Genomic DNA, 22,772 nt, shown 5'->3' with positions numbered 1-22,772 from the left:
TCATTCCACCTCCCTGGTCCCTTGGACCAAGCAGGAAGGAAAAAAAACTCCTGGCATGTGCTTTTAGCAGGACCCTTAGGTGTAAGGTGGGGGCTTCCCTTGTGGCTCAGCTGGTAAAGAATCCGCCTGCAATGCGGGAGACCTGGGTTTGATCCCTTGGTTGGGAAGATCCCTGGAGAAGGGAACAGCTACCCACTCCAGTATCCTGGCCTCGAGAATTCCATGGATTGTATAGTCTATGGGGTCACAAAGAGTCGGACGCAACTGAGCAACTTTGACTAGGCATAAGGGAAGAAGCTTATTTTAGTTGTTTTTAATGTTATGGTAGTTGGGTTTCGTCTTTCCCCTTAGGGTAGAGCATTTTAGCTTTTGTTTTTGCTTTTTCATTTCCTGCGTATACCTCCTGAAGCAAAATGGACTGCTAAAAATGTCACCTGGTGTTTATTTGTGCCTAAAATAAAATAAAGACTTGTAAACACTGTGAGTCACTAAAGTAGTTTTAGGAGGGAAGAAATGTTATCACTGTTATTCTTTTCTATCCTTCAAGAAATTTTCCAGTGGATTTCCCGTGCTTATTTTGTAATTGGGCATTACATAATCCAGTTCTTTCATCAGTAGCCATACAATAATATTTTATTTGCTGGCACCTTGCATCTCGGCTTGTATGCACACTTTAGTTTTTAAAGTGTAGTAAGTTTTGGAGGAAGATTGTGGTTAAAGAAGAAAGTTGCTGGAAAATAGGGTTGTGCTGCTGATCCAGCAAAGTACCTGGAAGAAGGCCTGTGCATGTCCACTGTGCACGTCGTAGAGCCTGCTCACCTGCTTGCCTGCCCCAGGGCACACCTGGTCTTGTTCCCCAGGCGGCCCCTAGCACACAGTAGATGCTCTGTGAGTGTTTCTTTGGATCCATAAAGTCTGTAGCATGGCAGGTGGGAAAAGAATAAAGAAGAGTGGTCTTATAAACCAATGAAGAAAGAAGGGGAATCAGCTGGCCTATGGTTCTCAGACTTGGTGTGCATCAGGATCCCGTGGAAGGCAGCTAAAGCACATTGCTGGGCCCACCCCCAGAGCCCCCATACATGGGGCCTAGGAGATCCTGGGTGGGGCTGCTGCACCTGGTGGGTCAGGGCCCGCTTTTGAGAACCATCATCTAGGCGGATTGCCCTTGTTTTCCAGATGAGACAAGAGATTTGAAGAAGCTGCACCTTACCTCACTGACAAAACTAATGAGTGTTAGAACTGACATTAAAAGCCAAACCTTTCCTCCCACTTTCTGACTTCCAGGAAAGAGAAATGTACCCTGATGTCTCTAAATCGGCAGACTGCTCTGGTGACCACATTCCCCAGTTTCTTTCTTAGGAAGAAAGACAACTCTGGGCAGAACCAGAGGCCGAGAGATGTTGTTCCAGATATTTGTTAGTTACTCTTGCAAAAGTGCCTGTGGCCAGTGCCTGTTTGTGACGGTATCTGCTGCCCATCAAAGGGGTGGTTTGTCTGGGAGCTGAGGAGAGGCCTCGCGTCGTTGCCGGGTGTGTCCTTGATGTCTCTTGAGTGTCTGAGAGAGGTTAGCACAGCCCTGGTGCCTGGTCAGCTGTGGATGGGACCCTGCCTCCCAGGAGAGTTGGCCACCCACACAGGTGATTTCCACACTGTGTGGTTGGTACTGAACTGGGAATAGTGGGGCACTTCTTATGTAATTTATTAAATTACAAAAATTTGAATTATTTTAAGAATAATTTTGTAAATTTTAAATTATAATTTAAAGTTGATTTACAGTGTTGTGTTGATTTCTGCTGAACTGATGCAGTTATACATGTATCTTTTTCTGTACCTCCTTTTTCATATTCTTTGCTCTTATGGTTTATCACAGGATGTTGAGTGTCGTTCTCTGTGCTGTGCAGGAGGACCTTGTTGTGTATCCATCCTATATATGGTAGTCTGCATCTGGTGATTTCAAGCTCTCAATCCGTCCCTCCCCCACACCTCCTCCTTGGCAGCCACAAGTCCTTCTCTTCTCTATGCCTGGGAATCTGTTTCTGCTTCATAGGTAAGTTCATTGGTGTCATATTTTAGATTCCACAGACATGTGGACAAGTACGGTATTTGTCTTTCTGTTTCTGGACTCAGTGTGATAATCTCTAGAACCATCTTTGTGGCTGCAAATGGCATTATTTTACTCTTTTTATGGCCGAGTGATGTTCTGTTGTGTGTGCACCGCATCTTCCTTGTCCGTTCACCGGTCGATGGGCATTTAGGTAGTTTCCGGGCCTTGGCTGTTGTGATTGAGTCATGTACAGGATTTAATAGGTTATTAAATATTGCTGCTGTGAACATAGGAGTGCATGTATCGTCTCAAATAGTTTTGTTCAGATGTATGTCCAGGAGTGGGATTCCTGGATCATACAACAACTCTCTTTTTCAGTGTTTTTGAGGACCCTCCAGACTATTTTCCACAGTGGCTGTGCCGACTTACATTCCCATCAACAGTGTGGGAAGGCTCCCTTTTCTGGTGGAGCATTCTGGATGGAAACTCGGAGCTCCGGGGCTTTCTGACACACAGCCCTTCTCTGCCTTCTCTGGCTGGGATAGGTAAGGATGTCTGACAGGCAGCCAGGCTTGGAGCAAGAAGCTATTCAGTTTGGGCAGAAAGAGGTTATGGAAGGTGTTTCCCGTGCACACTGTTTCACTTTCCATCACCCTGCCTCCTCCTTCCTAGTAGCTTTCCACTCAGAAAGACTCAGTCACTGATAATGCTTAAGGAGGACACTTTGGTGTCGTGGTTGAGTCAGCTGGCCGCAAAGTGAGCAGAGTCTGAGTTCAGGCCACTTCCCCAGTCGCTGAGTGACTTTGGGCCTAGTTAGTTTCTCTGAGCCTTAGTTTCTTCATCTTTAAAGTGGTTTTCACATTACTTTCTGGCATAGTGAGCACTCAGTAAACTCTGGACTATTTTAAGCCAATGTGGTGTGAAACAGGTTGGGTTAACAGCTGCCTTCAGTTCCTGTTTGCTCCCACTTCCTGTGGTCTTGCGGCCTAAAGACAGGTCGGCCGTGCTGCAGACTTGGATTTTGCCTGGTGGCAATTTGTATTAAGACAGGGTTGGGGGAATTCACTTTGTCTAGACAGCAAGACCACCAGTCCCTTGGTAATGAATCTCTTCATGGAAAGGAAGGTAGCCTCAGGGTGGCTGGTGTCTCACCCTGTTGGGGACCGTGTTTAGCTTCTGTAGCAAGTGAAGAAAGCCCGCGCTAAGCCCTCTGCTGCATTACCTGCTGGGAAACGCATTTCCCAGCAGCCTTGGGGGCTTCAGGCTCCCTGATCCGGCAGGACCCACCTCTCCTTATTGACCTTTTGTCAAGTCTCCTGATTCACCTTGACCCTGCCGACCCTGGCCTTCTAAACATGCCCTGCCCTCTCCCAGGAGCACTGCTCCCCAGAAAGAAAAGGAAAATCTGGCCAACTGCAGTGAATCTTTCAGGCTTCAGTGTAAACCGGAGGCCTTGCGGGATTGAACGTGGTTGTGAGTGTTGTTCGGTCATTAAGTTGTGTCCGACGCTTTGCCACCCCATGGACTGCAGCACGCCCCTCTCCACTGTCCTCCACTACCTCCCGGAGTTTGCTGGAGTTCGTGTCCATTGAGTGTGGCTGCCCACCGTTAAAGCGGGCTTTGATGCGCACCTTTCCATGACGCCCTCTGCTTCCCTGTCTCCCACCCTCGTCCCCTGCACCTCCCACTGGCGGTCCCCCCACAGAAACCACTCGCACCTGAACCCTGCCTCAGTCCACCTCTGGGAGACCCAGGCTGAGGTCCCATCATTCATCGCCCTATGCTGAGTGGCTCGGGGCTTGGGCCTGGCTTTTGTAGAACTTGTCACCCTTGTATCGATGTCTCAGACTTCCCGTCCCTGTCACCCTTCGGCACTGGTACCCTGTCTGTCTGACACCGCTGCACCCCAGGCCTCGAGGAGTCAGGGGTTTGAGAAGCTCTCTGTGCCGTGTTCCCCTCGCACGGTCGTCGTCTCCACGGGGCTCCTCTCCCTCTGAAGAGGAGCGAGGGGGTGGGCCGGGGATCTGCTGGCAGCCAGCCCAGGCTGGACCTCACTTCAAGGGCACTCTCTTTGGCTTGTGGCCTTAAGGTAGGAGCAGGAGGGGCCGTGTCGGGGGTTGTTGACCCTCACCAGACGGCTGCCGTCAGTTTGCACCTCCCTAAGCTCCGGCCACCCCCGAGCCAGCAGAGCCGCGTTAGTGCCATGGGCCCCACGTGGCTCGGGCCCTAGAAGGGGGACATGACGCAGGAGAGAAGTGTTTCCTGACCCGTGTGTGGAGCTCCAGAGTCTTCGTCCCTGGGCAGAGGCCCAGAGGGTGGCCTCTCAGGTTGTGGGGAGCTGGCCCAGGGCCAGCTGTACTGCACAGAGGTGTGAGCTGAGCTCTACGAGGCGGGCTTCTCTAAGTAGGAGATCAGTTTTAAAGCTGAACAGTGCGCCGTGAGATTGGATGCAAGAGGCTGCCTGGTTCAGCATTCCAGAACTGGCCTCTGCGTGGTTGGTTTTGGCTCACCGCCTCAGAAATGAATGTTGGAGATAACGTGGGAGCCCCGTACTGCTTGGCCTTCAGCTGAGCTTCAGGACACACAGTTCCATGCTAGTATTTTTGTTTTGATGAGAAATTTAAAAACACTATTCTCAGCCTCTACCACAAAGAATACAAAAATACTGTTATTGCAAAGAAACTAAATCTATTTTGATCCCTTCTCTGTGGTGGTGTTTCAGTTTGTAAAGAAAGTTGGAACCAAAAACATTTGAAAAGGTGGCCTTAAAAATGTGCCAAACTTTCTGCAGCGTGTAGACCCACTTACAGATTCAGTCCACTGATTTTTGCACAGTTTGCAAACATATCCACGAGTTTTTTGGAAGCTGTGTATTTGTACTACAGTGTTTAGTTCTGAGGACATTGTGGCTGGCAGACACAAGTTGCAGAACAAAAGCTGTCTTTTAGGAGATTTAAGTCACGATGGGTAAATGATGGACCCGCACGTCCTGCAAGAAATGAAGTGACATGTGTTCCTTCTCAGTCACTTGGTGGCTCTCAGGAGCTTCGGTTGAACACCACCAGACTTTCTTTCGTCCCCTTCACTCCGCGGCGCGGGTTTTTGGAGACACAGAGCCTGGGTGACGGGAGCACCCCGCTCGCTGTCACATTGGGAGGATCTGCATTTGGGGAGGCTGGTCCTGGGCAGTCCCTTTCCTTGCTTTCCGGGAAATAGGAGGTTTCCCATCTTAAATGCACCTTTCGTCTTCGAATGTGCCGGCACTTTAAAGAGACTAAAGATTCTTCACTTTCCATGAAAGAAACAATGCATTCACGGGCTGGGGGCAGTGTAGAGTGAGGACCTGACCTCCGGCCTCGAGGGCCAAGCAGCGTGGGGGCCTGTCACCCGCAGCCCTAACTGTCACTCAGACACCTCGGCCTGTCTCCTTTCAGCTTGCTTCTGGCTGCAAGTGCAGATGTGTATAGGTGTCTCGTTTATACCTTTTTAGACCAGTGCCCTGTCTTCGGCCCACCTCTCTACCCTCTTGAGAATCACTGTCAGAACAGTTTACTTGAGGGCAGAGAGACATCACCAAAGTAGATGCCTCCTGTAAGGAAGCACGGCATTATTAACAGAAGGAAGAGCAATGATGTATCACTTTGGTCCACCAGTTCTGGGTGGAATACGGTATCCCAAGAACTCTGCATGTGGTTGGTCCCGTTTTATTCATTGTCTTACTCCTGCTCTGACTCGCCGTGTAGCCAAGGAGACCTGGCTCAGCCCGAGTTTCTTGCCTGGGGGAGCTGGTTGGGATTCATCAGCTGAGACTGGTGGTTGGGCCCCGCCCCCAGGCCTTGAGTTTATCAGTCTTTCTCCCTATCCGGAGGGGCTTGTCCTGAGGCATGTTCTGAGATGAGACCCTCCCCTTCTGTCAGAGTCAAGGGTCCACCTGCCTGTGTCACTTCCTGTGTGCACTTGGCCCTGCTAGGCTTGCTGTTCACCCCTCCCGTTCTTTGGCCCACTATTTGGAGTTTCTTAACAGCTTCACTGTTTTCCCCCAGACCTTCATCCTCAAACACCGTGCTTCTCAAACTTGATCATGCTGCAGAGTTGCCTGGAGGACTGGCTGAGCCCTAGTCCCTGGGTCTCTTCCCTAGAGAGCCTGCCCACAAGGTCAGGGCTGGGTGCAGAGCCCGCCTTCTGAGCAGTTCCAGGTCAGGGCGGTGCCACTGTCTGCCCCACTGTCCCCACCTCAATTCTTTGCTCTCACGGAAGACTGAGAATCACCTCAAGGGATTGAAAAGTGAGAAAGACTTGAACACGTTCAGGTTTTGTAATATACTCTGTGTACTTGATCACAAAGTAAAACGTTTCTTACCATGCTAGGTGGTCAGAAAAGCCTGCGCACTCCTGACCCCTCTGCCTCAGAAGCGACGCACCTGTTGGCACTGCCCCTGTGCCCGATTCTTAGTTCCAGACCTAGGTCGGGGAGCTCAGCCACGGTCCAGGCCACTTCTGGTCAAGACTAGCTTTGTGGTCCCGATGGCCCATACAGGACCCTGAGCTGTGGCTCCTCTTTGTCCTAGTTAGAGCGTTTTCCCCCCCATGCTCCCCAGGGAGTGGGGTCTTCAGCATCTCAAGTTGGTCGTAACTGAAATAAGTCTCAAGAAGCGTTTAGCCTTACTGTCAGCAGTGGCCTCAGATGGTTTGTATCACATTTTATGCGTTCATCCAGGAAATTGGTTTTGGGACCTCCCAATGGGTTGTGACCTGAGTAATCGTCAGCAGGAGGGATCGGCCACGTGTCTGCCCTCCCACCCCATGTGGCCAGGGCGTACTCAGTTCATCTCTCACCCAGATCAGCCCTCATCCCTTTGCACTTTTCACAGCTGAAGTCTGCGTGTCTTCTAGGCTTACAGCTCTAGGGCTTCCTTCTAAGAGTTTTGTGGGTCTCTTAGGAAGTAAACCCCTTGTTTCTTCAGCAGTTGTCTTGCTCTGCTGTGTGTGGGAGCCCTGGGTGTATGGCTTTACTTCCTTGTTCGCTTGTAAACTACTCAAGGGCAGGGCCTCCATTCCTGTTAAACCACAGACCTGCTGTGGGACCAAATGCCCAGCATCTGGCTGTGGGAGGAGCGCGCTGTGCGCAGGGCCAGGGCCTGGACTCTGTGTTCAGCCTGTTTTCGGCAGAAAAGTGAGTGTTACCTGCGAACAGCTGACTTTGAGACCACAGGTCTCTGCCTTCTCCCCATACGGCCTGTGTGTGCTCTTCCCCCCAGGCTGCCAGGATAGAGGCCTGCAGACAACTGGCAGGAAGCCGCCTCCTATGCAAAGATTTGGTCCTTTATAAAAAGAGCTTCAATTCTAGGAGACTTCAAGGATACGGCTGCTGAGGGAGAACAGGGGAAAGTGAGATTCCTTCTCAAAAAATGCACACTGTCTCCTGCCCTGAGGATTCTAGAATGAGACAACTGGATTTTTCCTAAAGGCACTCACTAGGGTGGAGTAGGTTTGGTAGAGTTCTGAGTAAGAGAGAGAATTTGGAAAGAGAGGAATATGTCATTTGGCTGCGTCCAAGATCCAGGGAAGGGGCCAGCGCCACTGAAGAGCTGTCTTTAAAAGTACATATTGTGAGGCCATCTGTTATTTATCACAGACCGTAAAGGTATAACTTCTGTGAGAACTGGGAAGCCTTCTTGATTTCAGAAAATCCCCTTGTAGCGCTTTCTAGCCAAATGTTGGCAACTCCAGCAATCATGGAAATACGAGTTCTTCAGTAGCTGTTGGTTAAAAACTTCCACCCGTAATCCCACCTCCCAAGAGGAAAGAGTCAGTGTGTATGACCTGGGCTAAGAGACCATGCCCAAGACCTCCTCACCGAGGGCATCTTACTCAAGAGCTGGCATGGCCAGGAGCCCTTTGATGCAATGCTCCGAGTGAGCTGCCTGGGTCCTGGTCTCTTCCAGAGGGTGTGAATCACTTTTACAAGCAGAACTGGCTGGCCTGAAAGCCTTTTCTTCTGCTCTTGTGGTGACTTGCTTCCCTGGTGATCAAAGCTGTGAACACATCTAATAAACAGCATATTTGCTAGTCTCTGGCTTAAAAAAAGAGGAAGAGGAGCCCACGCTGAGACGTGCCATCTGAGTCGGAAGCCGGGCTGGGGGCAGGGTGGGGAGGGTGTGGTGGAGAGTGGTGCGCATCGGCGAGCACGGGGCCCTGTTCCCGTGGGCACCGGCTTGTTCCCCGTGGGGCACACGCGCCCTCCTGCCTCTGAACCTAGGCTCTGCTTCATCCGGGCTGTACTGAGGGTTCTTTCTGTCTGAGTTTGGGGGCTGTGAAGCTGCACTAGGATCGCATCTAGTCTGTCCCTTGTTCCTCAGCCTCCATCTCCCACCCTGGAGGGTCCTCCATGGAGCACCTCAGTCGTGCGCACACTCCGGCTGCGGGAAATGGTCCCAGCGGCTGCAGCTGCCACCCTCCCTGGTGTCTGCAGTCCCTGTGCATGGGCACCCGTACATTGGACCAGACACGGATTGGGCTGGATTTCAGGCTCTGAGCTGATGAAATTCTGGCTTTGACTAGACCAGCCTGACTTCAGATTATCAAGGCCACTCGGAGCCTCCCGTGGGCCATTAGACCATCTGCAGCTGTGGTGGCTCACAAGCAGAGGGTGGGGGCATGTCCCAAGCACGGGAACTGTCTTCCATTCTAGGCTTCTTTGCGTTTTTACCTGCTCTGCTGAAGTTGTCCCCTGAGGAAGAGAAACGACTGGAAGCAGTTAATACTTTTCCAGCTGCTGCTGAGGAGGGGCCCTGGACCACCTTTTTTCGGGAGGCCTGGGCCCTAGGCTGGCGGGAGAGCAGTTCCCAGGCCTCGGCAGCCTCTGTCAGGACTGGGATCCTTGCTGGCGCCCACGCTTCCCATCCCTCACTTGGCAGCGGGTGGGGAGCGGGGCCTCTGAGGCGGGGCAGCCGGGACCACCTTGGTCCCCACCCCCAGAGGCTGGGGTTGATCCCAGCTTGATTCGGAACGTGTGGAGCAGAGTAGGGTCTGGCTTTTTTCCCTATGTGTATATGAACGCACATGATCGACCTTCTTGTGGGAACAGAGCCCTGGACACAGCCTGGGGGACGGGAGCAGGGGGCGGTCTGTCACGAGGTGCTCGTCCCAGTGCCCCTTTGGTTCCAGAGAAAAGGCACTGCTGCCAGGGGTGAGGGTGACGACCTTCTCCTCCGCTCCACGCCTGGGCAGCCGGAAGTGCGCCTTCGGAGACATGGGCATGTTCAGGTCCCTCGGCGTCCCTCACAGGTCTCTGAGGCCTCTTCCAAACCAGCCGCCTGTTTGCTGCCTCTGATGTCTTCCGTCGGTTCCCATGTGAAATGTCCGAAGCCTGTAGGTGCACCCCTTTCTCCTGCCCTGAGGAGCCCGCTGGGTTGTTACGCAGGGGCCCCGGGTGCCAAGGCACTCCTGCTGGCACCAAGAGCTGCCCTCCTCCTGAGCGGGCTCTGAGCGGCCCGAAGGGCCCTGCCTGTACCGGGCATGTCTCCATCCCAGGGCTGCTCGCTGACCATACTGAGGACTCTTCTGGCTCCCCTCACAAGTCTGGGGGCTCTCTGGAGGGGACGAGGGGGTCCTGCTCCTCAGCGTGTAAATGTGTGTGGAACAAGTGGGTGAGCGGCTGAAGGAGGAGGCCTGTGGGCCCGCCCCACGCCCTCTGATGCACCCTGTCTCTCTGCGGTGATGGGGACGGAAGGCGGTGGTCCAGGGGACCCTGTCCCTTTGCTTTATTCCATATTTGCCAGCAAGCGATTCCTGTAGCGTCCCAAACCGCGGGCGCTTGTGACTCCCAGCTCCTTCTCTTGTTGTCTGTGAAGTAAAAAACAAAAAAGGAACATGTGCTCACTGACAAATGAAAATGTGTTTCCTTTGGAAGCCCAGAGGGTGGCCTGACACGTCGTGCGTTCCTGGGGGGTCCCTGAGCAGGGCCTGGAGCAGCTGGTGGCGGGAGCCGCTGGCCGCCTGTGGGTGCTCCCATCCCCCCACTGCTGACCCCTGTTCAGGCGGCCAGGCGGGCCTCACAGAGCCGCACGTAGGCTCTGCGACCCTTGAGGAGCGTTGTTGAATTCTGAACTGGCACCAGTCCTAACATGCAAGTTCCTCTGAGGGACAGAGGCTGCTCCAAACAGCTCCACCTGAGGACAAGGTGAGGGTGGACCGTGTCCCGGTGCAGCCGGAACCCCGATGGTGATGGGCCGCCTGCTCTCAGCCGGGCGTGCTGACATGCTTGCTCTGCCTCTCCCTTCTGTCTTCTCTAGAAGCAACACACTCGAGAGAAATGACTCATTTATGTCTCTGGAAGTCTCTGAAGTCTGTGGCTTTGAGAATCTCGGAGTCAATCCCAAAGAAATCCTTCCTTGGTACTTGGCGACCCTGGGGACAGGCTGACCTTGAGTGGTTCTCCAGTCGCCTTATCTGTGGTGTGTGTGTGCATGTTGTGGGGGTAGGGGGCAGGGGGTCAGGCCCCTGGGACCTGGTCTCTGCGTCTGCCAAATGGTGCTGAGAACCTGTCCCTCCCTGAGTTAATGTGATGATCACCCAGCTTCCAGTAGGGCGTTTAAATGCACTAGCTGCTGATGTTGGGCTCCGGGGACGGAAGCAGCTATAAATCCCAGAGGGTCCCTTTTCATCTCGTGGGATATCGTCCGTTATTTGACCATTTTTTAATAATTGGAGTAGGTATGGGGGAAACTGTTCAGTGCCCTTTCTGACAGATTGCTGGCAGGAGGCCCGCCACCCACCCCACAATGTCCTCTCCAGGCTGTGTTCACATGCACAAGTTTACCTGGTGGAGGCTGTGGTTTCTGTTTAAATCCTGAAGGACACTTAGTTACTGAATTCACCTCTTTCCCCACCCCACCCCCAAGTTGCTGGAAGTTGAGCCTCAGACAAATAAAACTAACAGCTCAGACGATGTCACCAGAGTCCAGCTCCTCTTCTCATCTCTGCTGTACTTTTTTTCTTTGAATACAGCTTTTTAAAATTAAAGTAAAACACACATGTAGAAAAATACTCAGTCATAAGAGCCCTGGCTCAGTGAGTTATCTCCTCCATTTAAAAATTCTGCTGTGTTAAAACAGACTTCCCTGGTGGGCCAGTGGTTAAGACTTCACACTTCCACCACAGGGGGAATCAGTTTGATCCCTGGTTGGGGTAGTTCCACATGCCACAGCAGTATGAGCATTAATTAATTTTGTAAAATCTGCTGTGTTGAAGAAATAGTAATTGCCCATTCAGAGTGGTGGCATTTATCTCAGAACATTTGGGTAACAGCAGATGACATTTATCTGATGTTTACTAGGTGTCAGTACTGTGCTAAGGAACCTTACATGGAGTACTTATCACATCCATGACAGCCTTGAGAGGTGAGACAAGGACCGTTATTCTCATTTCACAGATGAGAACAGTGAGGCCCCAATGGGCAGCTTACTCACAGCTGCAAGCATTGAGGGGGTTTCACTTATGTCGGAGCTGCGGGTGGGGTGGGAGTAAGTTCACAGGGCTGCCCTCGGCCGGGGGTGGTCCGTGTCACTCGTTTTGCCCACGTTTCAAAGCAGAGGACATGATGTCACTGCCACCACAGGTGTCTGTCCTTGCTCCCTGCTGCCTGCGTTGCTGGGAAGCTGCGATTGTCAGAAAAGTCTTCTGTTGAAAGTCTCCCTCCTCTGCCCTGGTCCTCTCACCTTGCACAGCGAGTTTCCGCAGGCTCTCTGGCCCTGTGCCAGGTGGGGGCTTCACTGAGATCCTGCAGTCCTTCCATGGGGGCAGAGGGCCTCAGAGTCTAGAACACCCAGCCTGGGGGTGAGAGGGCCCCCCGCGGTTAGTCCTTCAGCAAGTGCACCTCAGGGCACGTTCCAGAAGCCCTTGAATCCAGCCTGCCCAAGGTGCCTCCTGTCAGGAGGCCAGTGGATCAGCCCTCCTCGCAGGGACGGGGAGGGCCAGCCATTCCCAGGGCCTCGAGCTGCAGAGGGTGCTGGAAAAGTGTCTGGTCCAGCAAGAGACCACGTTCTGAAGACTCAGTATGAAAGAAAGAGAAGAGTAGAATGTCTCGCCTGATAATTTTTATTTAGTTGTATATTGAAATTATAACATTGTGGATAATTTAATTTGAAACCACATGTGGCCTTGTGTTTCTGTTGGAGAGTCTGTTGTCCTCTGGAGACCTCGAGGGGGAGAGCGAAACGTCTGGTTTTTCTCTCATCTTTTCCCTGGAAGTAGCTTGAACAGGATTCTCTCAACCCGGGTGACCCAAGCCGAACCAGCACAGCAGAGAAAGTTCTTGGTTGTCTCTGACTCAGCTGACATGAGTCAGTTGTGTCTGACTCGTGTGTCGGTGTTCCTCAGACAATTACCTTACAAATCGGTGTAAACCATCCCATCGACATCACTAATCAGACCCTGCTGTCTGGTGCCGGTTGAATGCTGTAGTTGTTAGCTGTTGCAGTCAGTCGTTGATTCTTGTGTCTTTGTGCTCACTAACGATCGTTTATTCACTTTCACTGTGTGCCAGTCTTGGGGCTAAGTGCCAGGTTCCAAAGTGAGGAAGACTTAGCCTTCAGCCTCAGGGAAGCGAGTGCCTGGTGCCTGTCCTGCCTCGTCCCTGCAGCCGTGGAGGGAGGGGGAGCCCCGTGCTCTCCACCCCCCAGTGTGGAGTGTTTGCACCTTTTTCTTTGTATCCATCCTGGTGTGTATGTCATAGCCTTGCTATATGGTTTTAATTTATTGTTTCCTGATAACCAGTGGGACTGAGCACCTTATCATCTGTTTGTTGGCCATTTGGATTTCATCTCTTGTGAAGTGTCTGTTCATTTCCAAATCTGTTTTTAATCCTGACAGTTACACAAGTAAAGCAAAACCAGTAGCTCTGTCGGATCTGCAGTGAAGCCTGCAGGGGTGGGTCCCCAGGCCCGATCTCCTGCCTGCACCCCTGGTCTCGCTCCTCGGCGTAGCCCCCACAGGCCTGCACCCAGCTCAGGGCAGCTGGGCAGTATCTTGGCAGGTGTCCAGTGCTTATGCCCTTTGGCCTGGCAGTGCCTTTTCTAGGAGCCAGTTTCAGGCAGGGGCTCAGCGGGCTCAGCGGGAGGGTGTTTATTCCTGTGCTGTTTTTGGAAGAGCAGGAGTTGGGAACCTTTGGTCAGGAGACCGTTTGACCGTGTTGTGGTTTGCCTTCCATTAGGACATTATTCACGCATTAACTGTGCTCACGTGGAAGAATGGCCACAGCATATCACCCAGCTAAAAAAGCCAGTCACAAAAATACTTCAGCTCTGTATGACAGAGACGGGGAGTTATGAGGGATTTTCACCTTCTGTGTTATATGTTTTTGCAGTGCTCAGATTTTTATAATGAGGTTGTTTCAGTTTTGTCGCTGATAAAAGGAAAAAGGAGATGCTTGCTATTTCCATTAGTACCCCCAGCAACATCACAGCTATCCGTTGACTTCCTACACCAGAGGGTAATATGAACAGATTCTCGTGCCATAAGAGCCTGTGGTGTTGCGGCACTCCAGAAATTGTTTTCCCTGTGTTTGAATGTGAATAATCCTATGTTACGTAAGAAAGAGGATCTTTTACTATGAAATTGTTGGAAAAAATAAAACATCAGGTTACTTTGCGCTCTGCCAGGCTAGGATTATTTTTAGCCTTTGCCATACTGCGTGTTGGCAGAGCATTGGCGGTGTTATCACATAACAGCAGCGGGTGCTGTGGACTCAGTGTCTGCTGTGTATCAGGTCCTCTGCTAAATGCTTGACATGCAGGATCACATTTAACCCTCACAGCAACCCAGGCAGGTGGGTCCTGAGGTTATGCTGGCTCTACAGGCGAGCAGCCCGCAGCGCAGAGAGGCCGAGCGCGAGTTAAAGCACCAGCTGCCTGACTCCAGAGCCCCCGTCCTGCCGGCCGTGCCCATGACCCACTCACTCTCACGTGTGTCTTTGCCTGTGCAGTCACAGTCTGTACGATTCTAGATAAGCAGGCAGACCTCTTAAAAATGTGAAATCCTCATGTTTAAAATGGTTCTTGCTAGTATCCGTGTGTACTTCTCCCCTCTGGTTGTCCTTTCGGCCCGTCTGGGAGCCGGGGTGTGGGTGCTGGGAGCGCACACACGCCACCCGGGCTTGTGTGTGGGCCCAGCTCTGCGCCCTGCGCCCTGCGCCATCATGCGGGGGGGAGCCGCCACCGTGTCTCTCAGGGTTGGCTGTATGCTCTTGGAGCCGCCTCAAAGTGTCATCCACGCTGACCCTGACTTTGTGGTCCTGGGTGGACCTCGCATGGTGCAGGTTAGACCTTGTGTGGTCCTCTGTGGTTGCTATGTAGACTCCCCCATCCAAGGCGGACTTAAGCCCTGACAGGGACGCTGCTAAGTTGGGATCCCAGCTGCTGCTACAGATGACATCTGAAAGGCCACTGGGCAAGTGCATTTGTCAGCAGCAAGGAGAGACGGCCGTTCAGCATGGCCGAGGGGCACATTGAAAGTTCAAGGATGATACAGTGACGCCTGGCAGACTGCTTGGAAGAAGCTGGTTTGGCTCTGGTGTGCTTTTGGTTTGGGTTGAGATGTGATTCCAGGAACAGGCTGCGTGCCTCTCCTTCAGCCTCCCTCTGGATGGAGAAGGGTGTCTGTCTTGCAGCCCACCTACAGCTTGTGGCAGCCCCTCAGGGCAGTGCTGCTCTTGGTCATATCACGCCGTCTCTGCGGAAATTGACTGTGAGGTCATGTAAGCGTTCTTCTTCTGGAAGAAATGACTCGCAGGTTGGTCATTGGGGGTTCTTGACCCTCCTTGGTGCAAATGCCATACCGAGCAGTGGTTGGGCTTCCCCAGTGGCTCAGCAGTCAAGAATCCGCCTGCAATGCAAGGGAGGCAGGTTTGATCCCTGGGTCAGGAAGATCCCCTGGAGGAGGGAATGGCACCTCCCTCCAGTGTTCTTGTGGGAAAATCCCATGGAGAGGAGCCTGGCGGGCTACAGTCCACAGGGTCGCAAGAGTCGGACACGACTAAGCCACGCGTACACGAGCAGTGGTTGAGGGTTTGTTTTCTTAAGTTCTGTCCGTGACCTTTGAGGTCGTTCCCAGCAAATCTGATAGACCACAGTGAGATACACCAGCTGTGGCGCCTCCACGTGCAGGAGGCTTTTGTTTCTTTGGTTAGGTGTGGCCCTGTCACAAGGTGTGCAGGTCTGGCAAGCCCAGGTCCTGGTGGGTGTGGCGCTGCAGGGGCCGCAGAGAGGCCCAGACCCTCCGGGGCTCACTTGGCAGCAGCCCTCGGATGAGATGTGGTGTGTACTCTAGTCCAGGGGCTCTTGTCACAGAGGCTCTCGAGTGTGTTCCAGGAGGCATGTACAAGAAAGGTCAGAGCAGTGCTGTTTATAGAAGCAAACACGCCAAAAATGACCCAGCGTTGACTGACAGAAGAGTGGGTGAACAAAAGCAGCATGACAGAAGGCGTGGGACTGCACAGGACTGAAAACAGAAGCGCTTCTGCACACGTCACCTGGGCAAATGTCAGACCTACCATTGAGTGAAAAAGCAAGAGCAGAGGAGTATTGACAGTATAGTATCCCTTAAGTTAGCTTCACAAACCTACTCATTAAACTCTACTTACAGATCTAAACTAGCATAAAAAGTAAGGCGTGATGAGCACAAAATTCAGAATCAGCTACCCGCCGTTGGGCAGGAAGACACCATCACGACGGGGCGTGTGGAGGGGGTGGTGGGGTTGCCAGTGTTCTGCTTCTTGAGCCCCGCTGTCCAGTGGGACAGCCGCCAGCCTCTCTTACTGTTTCTCTGCATTCCAATAGAAACTCAGGTTCTTGGTCGCACGAGGCACATTCCAAGCGCTTGGCAACCTCGAGCGGCCGTCACGTTGGACAGTGTGGACAGGGAACGTGTCCATCATTGCCGGAAGTTCCATGTGGTGGGTGAGGCCACTGGATGCATGGATTTCATTCCTTCTCTGTAAGTTGTATAGACTCGTGTATGAAATCTTTCAAAATTTTGTTTTAATTTCAGTGCTAGAAAATCTCTTAGCACACACATTTACCAAACCTGATGTGTAACTTCCCAAGTGAGAAGTTGAAGAGTGGTCGGTGAAGTTACCTGAAGCTCTGCAGTCGTGTGACCATCTCTTTGGCACTGCCCCCCACCGAGATGAGTGACACACACGAGGGAGTGAGCAGGGGTCCGGAAGTGTGTGGCAGGTGTGCATGTGTCGCACACGTCTGTGTGTGGCGTGTTGGTAGGATCACCCTAACATAGCTGCCACCCCTGTGTCCACCCACTCTGCCGTCACTGGTCGTCATGGTGCTTTATCTGCTCTCAGGTGCATAGTTGGAGTGCCCTTCCAAACCTCCTGAAACCTGTGCGAAAGGCTTTGTTGCTAAGCTGTTGTTTCAAGGCAGAGACGACAAGCAGCCTCCAAGTCGAAGCCTGTCCTCATTTGTGCTGCCCTTGATTTCCAAACTTGAGGAGGTTGGTTGTCATGACAAAGAACCTGCTCTTTCCGCTTGATTTATCGCATCTTGTGCTAGAGGTGGCTGTCTGTGGCTGTTAAGTACTCCAAGGAGGGAAATTTATTGGTAGATACGCACTTTCTTTATGTACTGATGTGGACTCCCAGCTGCCCCGGGACAGCCAGAGCCTGTTGCCGTGTACTTCCTGGGTGGCTCTGGCTGCTCTCTGGCAAAGGTGTCCTTACCTGGCCGCTCGGTCATAATCGGGGGTTGAGGGGGGCCTCCACACCCTGTTTGCCTACCCTGGTTCTGCCCTGGTCCTGATGGCAGAGAGTGAAACTGGCCATCCCTCAGCCCCATGCCTACCCGTGTGTAATAGCTATGCAGGGCAGCAGGCTGGAGGAGGAGGAGGAGGAAGCTGGCTTGCCCAGTCTGTGTCTCTGAAGATCTTTGACCACCAAAGAAACCACGCATCCTGCCTATACTTCCCCGTTTGTGTCTGCTTCTCTTGCCGTGCTTTCGGTCTTACTCACCAGGGTAGAAGTCACACCCAAGCATCTGACTTGGGAACCTGTCTGGAGAAGGATGTGCTGTGACGTTGGGGATGCTGAGGCCAGCGTTCTAAGGAGCAGGTGGGGGCAGGAAGAAGAGCAGCTTGAAAGAGAGGCAGAGACCAGCGGGCTCCGGCCGGGTTGAGACTTCCACTCAGCACTAACGGGAGAAGAGAGGGGCGTGTGTGAGGCCTGCCATTCCCTGGGATCCTGAGAAACACCTTCAGTGCTGCAGAGTGTCCTGGTCTGACCTGCAGCCAGTCCACATCACACACTTAGGCACTGAGCAGGTGCCATGTGCCCCGCACATGGACGAGCACCTTCCTGCATTACCGCAGCCAGTAATTTAACCTACGCCACATCAGACATCTCAGGTAGAGCAATGTTCTCAGACAAAACTTGAGACTTAAGAGGTGCTGCTGAAGTCTGTTGACTCAAAACAGTCTGACTACAACTGCCCGGCCTTTTAACTACCCTGTGAATTACCGAAGTTGTTGTAAAGAAGCAAGTATAAACTGTGTGGGCCCCCCTGCTTGGGTGGGGAAGAGGAGGGGAGCCGGAGCAATCACACCATCTGCTGGCATGCTGCGAATCCCAGGGCTGGCGCCACCCGCGAGGACTGGTACCGAGAACCCCGGAGCTCCACGTCGAGCAGCTCCAGCTGAGGAGAGAGGCGCACCAGCCCTCTGTGGATTTGTGTCCTTGCTGGGCTCTAAGAAGAGCTTCCTGCAGCTCTGGCTGGTGGACAGACAGCTGCGAGGCTGGGTTTGGTTTGACTGCCCTTGTGAACGAAGGTCAGGCCTGGCTCCTCTCTCTAGTCCAGAGTGCAAGGGGCTCCTAGATAATTGCAAAGGGCGAATTGTGTATCTGATCCTGCCTGCAGCCTGAAGGTCTTTGACAAGAGGATTGAGGCTTGGCCCCTGATAAGCCAGCACTAGTAGACACAGTGACACGCCTGTAATAGAGGTGCTATGTCATTTATTTGGAAGGGTTTTTTTGTTGTTTTTGGTTTTGTTTTAGTACTAAATTGCTGAGAAAATTGAAAGGGAGTGTATTTTTTTATTTTTTAAATACACTTACTTTTTTTTTCCATTGCATAGAATCATGTTCTCCCTAATTGTCAACCATTTTCAAGTATTTTCTATAAATTTCTGACAGCCAAAGAAGCAGTGCTTTCTGTGGGGTATTTTCTCTTTGGCCGATTTGTTCATTTGTTGAACTAATGTTTCCCGAGCATCTTCTCTGGGCTACGTACAGTGTTAGCACTGGAGACGCAGGCTTGAGCAGGACAGGTACAGTCTTCAGCAAGTGCGTTCTTGTTAGGAGATAAACACACAAATAATAAGATGGTTTCAAATCCTGGAAAGTGCTGTAGTAAATGAAGGAAGGCTGCTCGTTGGGTTGGTTTGTTTGTTTTCTCCCCCAACAGCTTCATTGAGATAGAATTCACATATCTGACTACACGACTCTTTTAAAGTGTAGAATTCAAAGTTGTTTTTTTTTTTTTATAGTAATTCACTGGGTTGTGTAACGATCACCAGATTCTAATTTTAGAACACTTCTCCCCCACCAAAAGAAACCTCTTAGTCACCAGCAGCCGCTCTCCATCCCTCTCCGCTCCCTTTAGTCTTAGGCAACCTCTCATCTATTAATACTTTCTGTCTCTAGAGATTTGCCAGTTCTGGACATTGCAGATAAACGGAATTATACAATATGTGGTCTTTTGTGACTAGCTTCTTTCGCTTAGCATCATGTTTTTGAGATTTATCCATGGTGTAGCATATCAGTACGTCACTTAAATGTAGTTTTAGGCCTGTGTGTTTTATTTGTTTTGATGATTGTGAATGGACGCTTCTTACATTTGTTTTGAATGTTCCTTGCTATTGTGTAGAAATAGAATTGATTCTTGTCTGTGACCTTGTTTATGATGTATATCATCTTGTATCCTGTGAGCCTACTAAATTTGTTTGTTAGTACTAGTTTCTTAGTGGATTGCTTCGGATTTTTCATATACAAAATTATGTCATCTACCAACAGTTTTATATCTCCCTTTCCAATCTGGATGGCTTGTGTTGGAGTACAAAATTGAGTAACAGGGATCAAAACTGACACCCTCGTCTTGTTCCTGATTTTGTTGAGAAACCAAATTGTCTTTCACTGTGTCCCTGAGGGTTTTGAACACCTTAGGTCTACTTCAGTCTCCACGGCCAGCTCTGAGGCCTGACGCATGTCACTTGTTGCAGTTCCCTAACCAAACATTGAGGAGGTCCACTCAAAAGGGCCTTCATTCCCAATTCTCATGTCCAGCCCTTCTGCGGTCCCACTGTGGTGTCTTTTCATCTTAGCCGGTTCCCTTGGACGTTGGTTAGATAATCAGATGAACTCTATAGGGACGCATGGAAGTATTTGCGTGTTCGTTTTCCACACCCATTTTGACTGCTTTCACCCTAACTTAGAAGGAAATTGCAAAAATTGAAAGGTGCAAGCAAAAGAGTTCGAATGGATCCATGTTTCCTTTTCTTTGTAACCTCAAACAGAGAAGGGGAACGATTTGCCTGAGGACAACACTCATTTCCACAGAAGGCGAATGAACCACGGCTTCTTCTCACTCTGCCTCTAATAGTCAGTACCTCCTCTGTTTTCAGACTCTCAGCGTTCTCATCTCTCCTCCTTCACCATGAAGCTGAAGGACAAATTCCACTCGCCCAAAATCAAGAGGACGCCATCAAAGAAGGGAAAACCAGCCGAGGTGTCTGTGAAGATTCCAGAGAAGCCCGTGAACAAAGTAAGCTGACTCCAGGTGTTTCTGCTGGCCTGCACCTGCTTTGAACAATGTGTTTGTGCTGTTTCTGAGTTCATGCCCTGGGGACTGAGCTTTCAGTACAGAGCACCTTTCCGGTAGCGCTCCACAGTTCCAGGTGGGGCCTTCTGTGTCCTTGTGAAATAGAAACTTTTAGGATGGGTGAGTGTTTCTCCCATTAATAAGAGTCCAGATCAGTTGGCTAGAACAGTTCTTTTCCAGATGTCATCCTCTGGGCATTTAACACAGCTCAGAGCATCACATTCACACCCCAGGACGCAGCCTCCATGCCCCTAGAGAGGCCCATGTTGCCCCCCGACACACACACGTAGATTTGTGATGTCCAGAACATCCATCATTTGGTTCCAGGGTCCACGCTCTGAAACTTGCTAAACCCTTGAAACCCAACTGAAGATGCCCTCAAACACCAGGAACCTCAGCAGGGCCAGTCAAGCCAGATGTGTTGCAACAGCTGTTGATTTTCATCAACCCCTTCCCTTCAGCTTAAAACGGCCATTTCAAGCTCTGTAGGAATCCAGGTTTCCTCTCTTCCAGGAGGCAACAGACAGATTTCTACCAGAGGGCTACCCTATCCCCTTGGATCTGGAGCAGCAGGCAGTAGAGTTTATGTCCACCAGTGCTGTGGCTTCCAGGTCTCAAAGGCAGAAGGTCAGTGTGATGCTAAGAACAATTGGGTTTGCCTTGCCTTCTACTGCAGAATCCTGGCCCATGGTTTTGGGGATGGAAAAAAAAAATTCTGTTGCAATATCGTTGTGTTCAGTTGGGTGGCAACTGTGGGCTTAATTGTTCAGGAAACAGTCCAAGGAGCCATGGATAAAAGTCAAAGTTTATCCAGGCCTCCATGGTCTTCGGAGCAAAGCAAGCCCAGTGCTCACGGTGAAAGCTTGGGGATTCGGGGATTGGTTTGGGTGTGCTGCTTGGGTCCAACGGGTTCGGGGGGAACGGGTGAGTCTCATCTCTTAAGACCAGCTGTTCTTTCCTTGAGCTGCTAAGATGCTCTGGACAGTTGAGAAGAAGAAGGGCGTGTAAAGTGTAAGGTCTCTTTAAATGTCTCGCAAGACTCCTGAGCGTGATGAGATAGCACAGAACCAGTGTCTCATAGCCAGGGACTCCTTTTGTGCTGCTAGCATTTACCAAGCCTGTTCTTAGCCCCACGCTCAGTGCTTTCACTCGTTCCCTTAATTCTCATTATATCCCTGGGAGGTGGAAACTTAAATTTTGCAGACAAGGAAACTAGGGCTATGGAGCAAAGCCATACAAAGAGCCATACAAAGAGCGGTGACCCAGAGATTGAAACACAGCCACCAGACATCACGTCGAAACTCTGACCATGTTACGTTTACTCTTTATGAAAGTTTATTTTTTAATACCTAAAAAACCTAATGCTAATCCCCACACATAACTGAACATAAAAACAAAATTAAACTCAGCGAGGTAAAATAAAGACAAGCCTGTCAGATAAGTAGATTCTCAACTCTTTAGTAACTGTCCGCAGTGCAGTCTGTAGACCTGCTGTTACAGCCCCACTGTGGGTTTGACGCCACCAGCACACACTGCCCTGCCACAGAAACACACGGTTGTTGGGTTTTGCAGTGTACTTCCTCTTGTTTTTGTGTTGACCAGCAGAATACCTTAAAACACTAGTTAAAAGTAGGGAAAATAAAGATTTTCAGTCCAGAGTCTTTCACTGAATCATTTTTCCTGCCCCATCTGTTAACAAAAAGAAGCTAGAGAGCAAGAATGAAATGTGCGTTGTTTACCAGACTGATCTGAATTCCAGATTGAAGAGAGGAATAAAGTGCAAGATTTGGTCTGTACCACAATTATTATTTTTTAAATTCCAATCTGTTTAGCCGCCCCTTGGAGCTGGCTTTTACATGGAACACCAAGAAGAGTGTCAGTTGTCACCTGACGCTGCCCAGAGGGCCCAGAGCAAAATGGCGCGCTAAGCACTGTGTTTTGCTAGTGAACTCTGATAGGGAATTGTTCCAGCCTCTCACTTCTTGGCGTTCCCCGCCGCTTTCTTCTTTATTCCAAGAGAAATGATAGAGGCAACTTGACATTCAAGTACCCTTTCGTTAGGGGGGGCTCCTGCAGACTCCAGGGCACAGCTGGCAATGTCTGGAGACATTTTTGGTTGTCACAACCAGGAGACTGAAGCAGGTGCTACTGACATCTGGTGGGTAGAGGCCAGGGATGCTGGTAGGTGTTGGGCAATGCACAGGACAGCACCTCCCCCACCGCCCACAACAAAGAATCATCTGTCCTAAAATGCCCATGCCGTGGCTGAGAGACAGTTCTCTAGGAAGGAGCTGTATAGATCCTCCCCCAAGGAAGAGCATCCCCTGGTTCCGGGTCATCACCCTTTAAGAAAGGTGGAGTTTCCATGCCCTGTCACCTGCATGATCCAGAGTGAGTTCAAACCCACATGGATGCTCACAGTCAGGACTGGAAGTGTTGGGGGTCTGCCTGCCAGGGTGTGAGCGTTGCTGACTCTGTCAGAGACATCTTACCATAGCCTGTCATCTGCTGTCATCCTTAACTCTTACTTACTGTCTTACAACTTAATGTTTCTGTGTATAGTCTCATTGTTCCCAGGATGTTACCTGGGAAGCTGTAGCTCAGGTAGACAGGAATAGATTCAGATTCACCCACAGCTTACCGCGGGTCTCCCTGTGCCAGGCCCTGTCCTGGGTGGCATCACGATGTCTTCCTTCTCACCTTGACTGTGCACACAAGCTTTCACTGTTCCTAGTACACAGAAAGTGTGGGCTCTGGGCCAAGGTTGCTTAATCAGAATCTGCTATTCCCTTAATTTTATGAAATGCTTCCACAAATATTCTCCCCGAGCACCCCCCACAAGCCTCCTC

At 51.1% G+C, this 22,772-nt stretch overlaps 1 protein-coding gene across 26 annotated transcripts in view; it reads left to right on the top strand.

The window, feature by feature from the left end:
• The window catches only part of RAPGEF1 (Rap guanine nucleotide exchange factor 1), a 137,264-nt gene that overhangs the window by 52,094 nt on the left and 62,398 nt on the right, over window positions 1–22,772 (top strand). For 17 of the 26 annotated variants that reach the window (XM_059891271.1, XM_059891257.1, XM_024998675.2 and 14 more), the window contains 2 exons: window positions 19,727–19,866; window positions 20,437–20,550. In XM_059891271.1, coding sequence (XP_059747254.1) covers window positions 19,727–19,866; window positions 20,437–20,550 — 254 coding nt within the window. Of the gene's footprint in view, window positions 1–1,870; window positions 2,048–19,726; window positions 19,867–20,436; window positions 20,551–22,772 lie in introns of all 26 variants that reach the window. The other 9 variants (XM_024998680.2, XM_059891260.1, XM_059891261.1 and 6 more) reach the window with 3 other exon arrangements.

The sequence above is a fragment of the Bos taurus genome, chromosome 11 (genome assembly GCF_002263795.3).
Source record: "Bos taurus isolate L1 Dominette 01449 registration number 42190680 breed Hereford chromosome 11, ARS-UCD2.0, whole genome shotgun sequence".
NCBI classification, from domain to species: Eukaryota; Metazoa; Chordata; class Mammalia; order Artiodactyla; family Bovidae; genus Bos; species Bos taurus.
The sequence above is the reverse complement of the archived record's forward strand: the minus strand, read 5'-3'. Positions and strand labels throughout refer to the sequence as shown.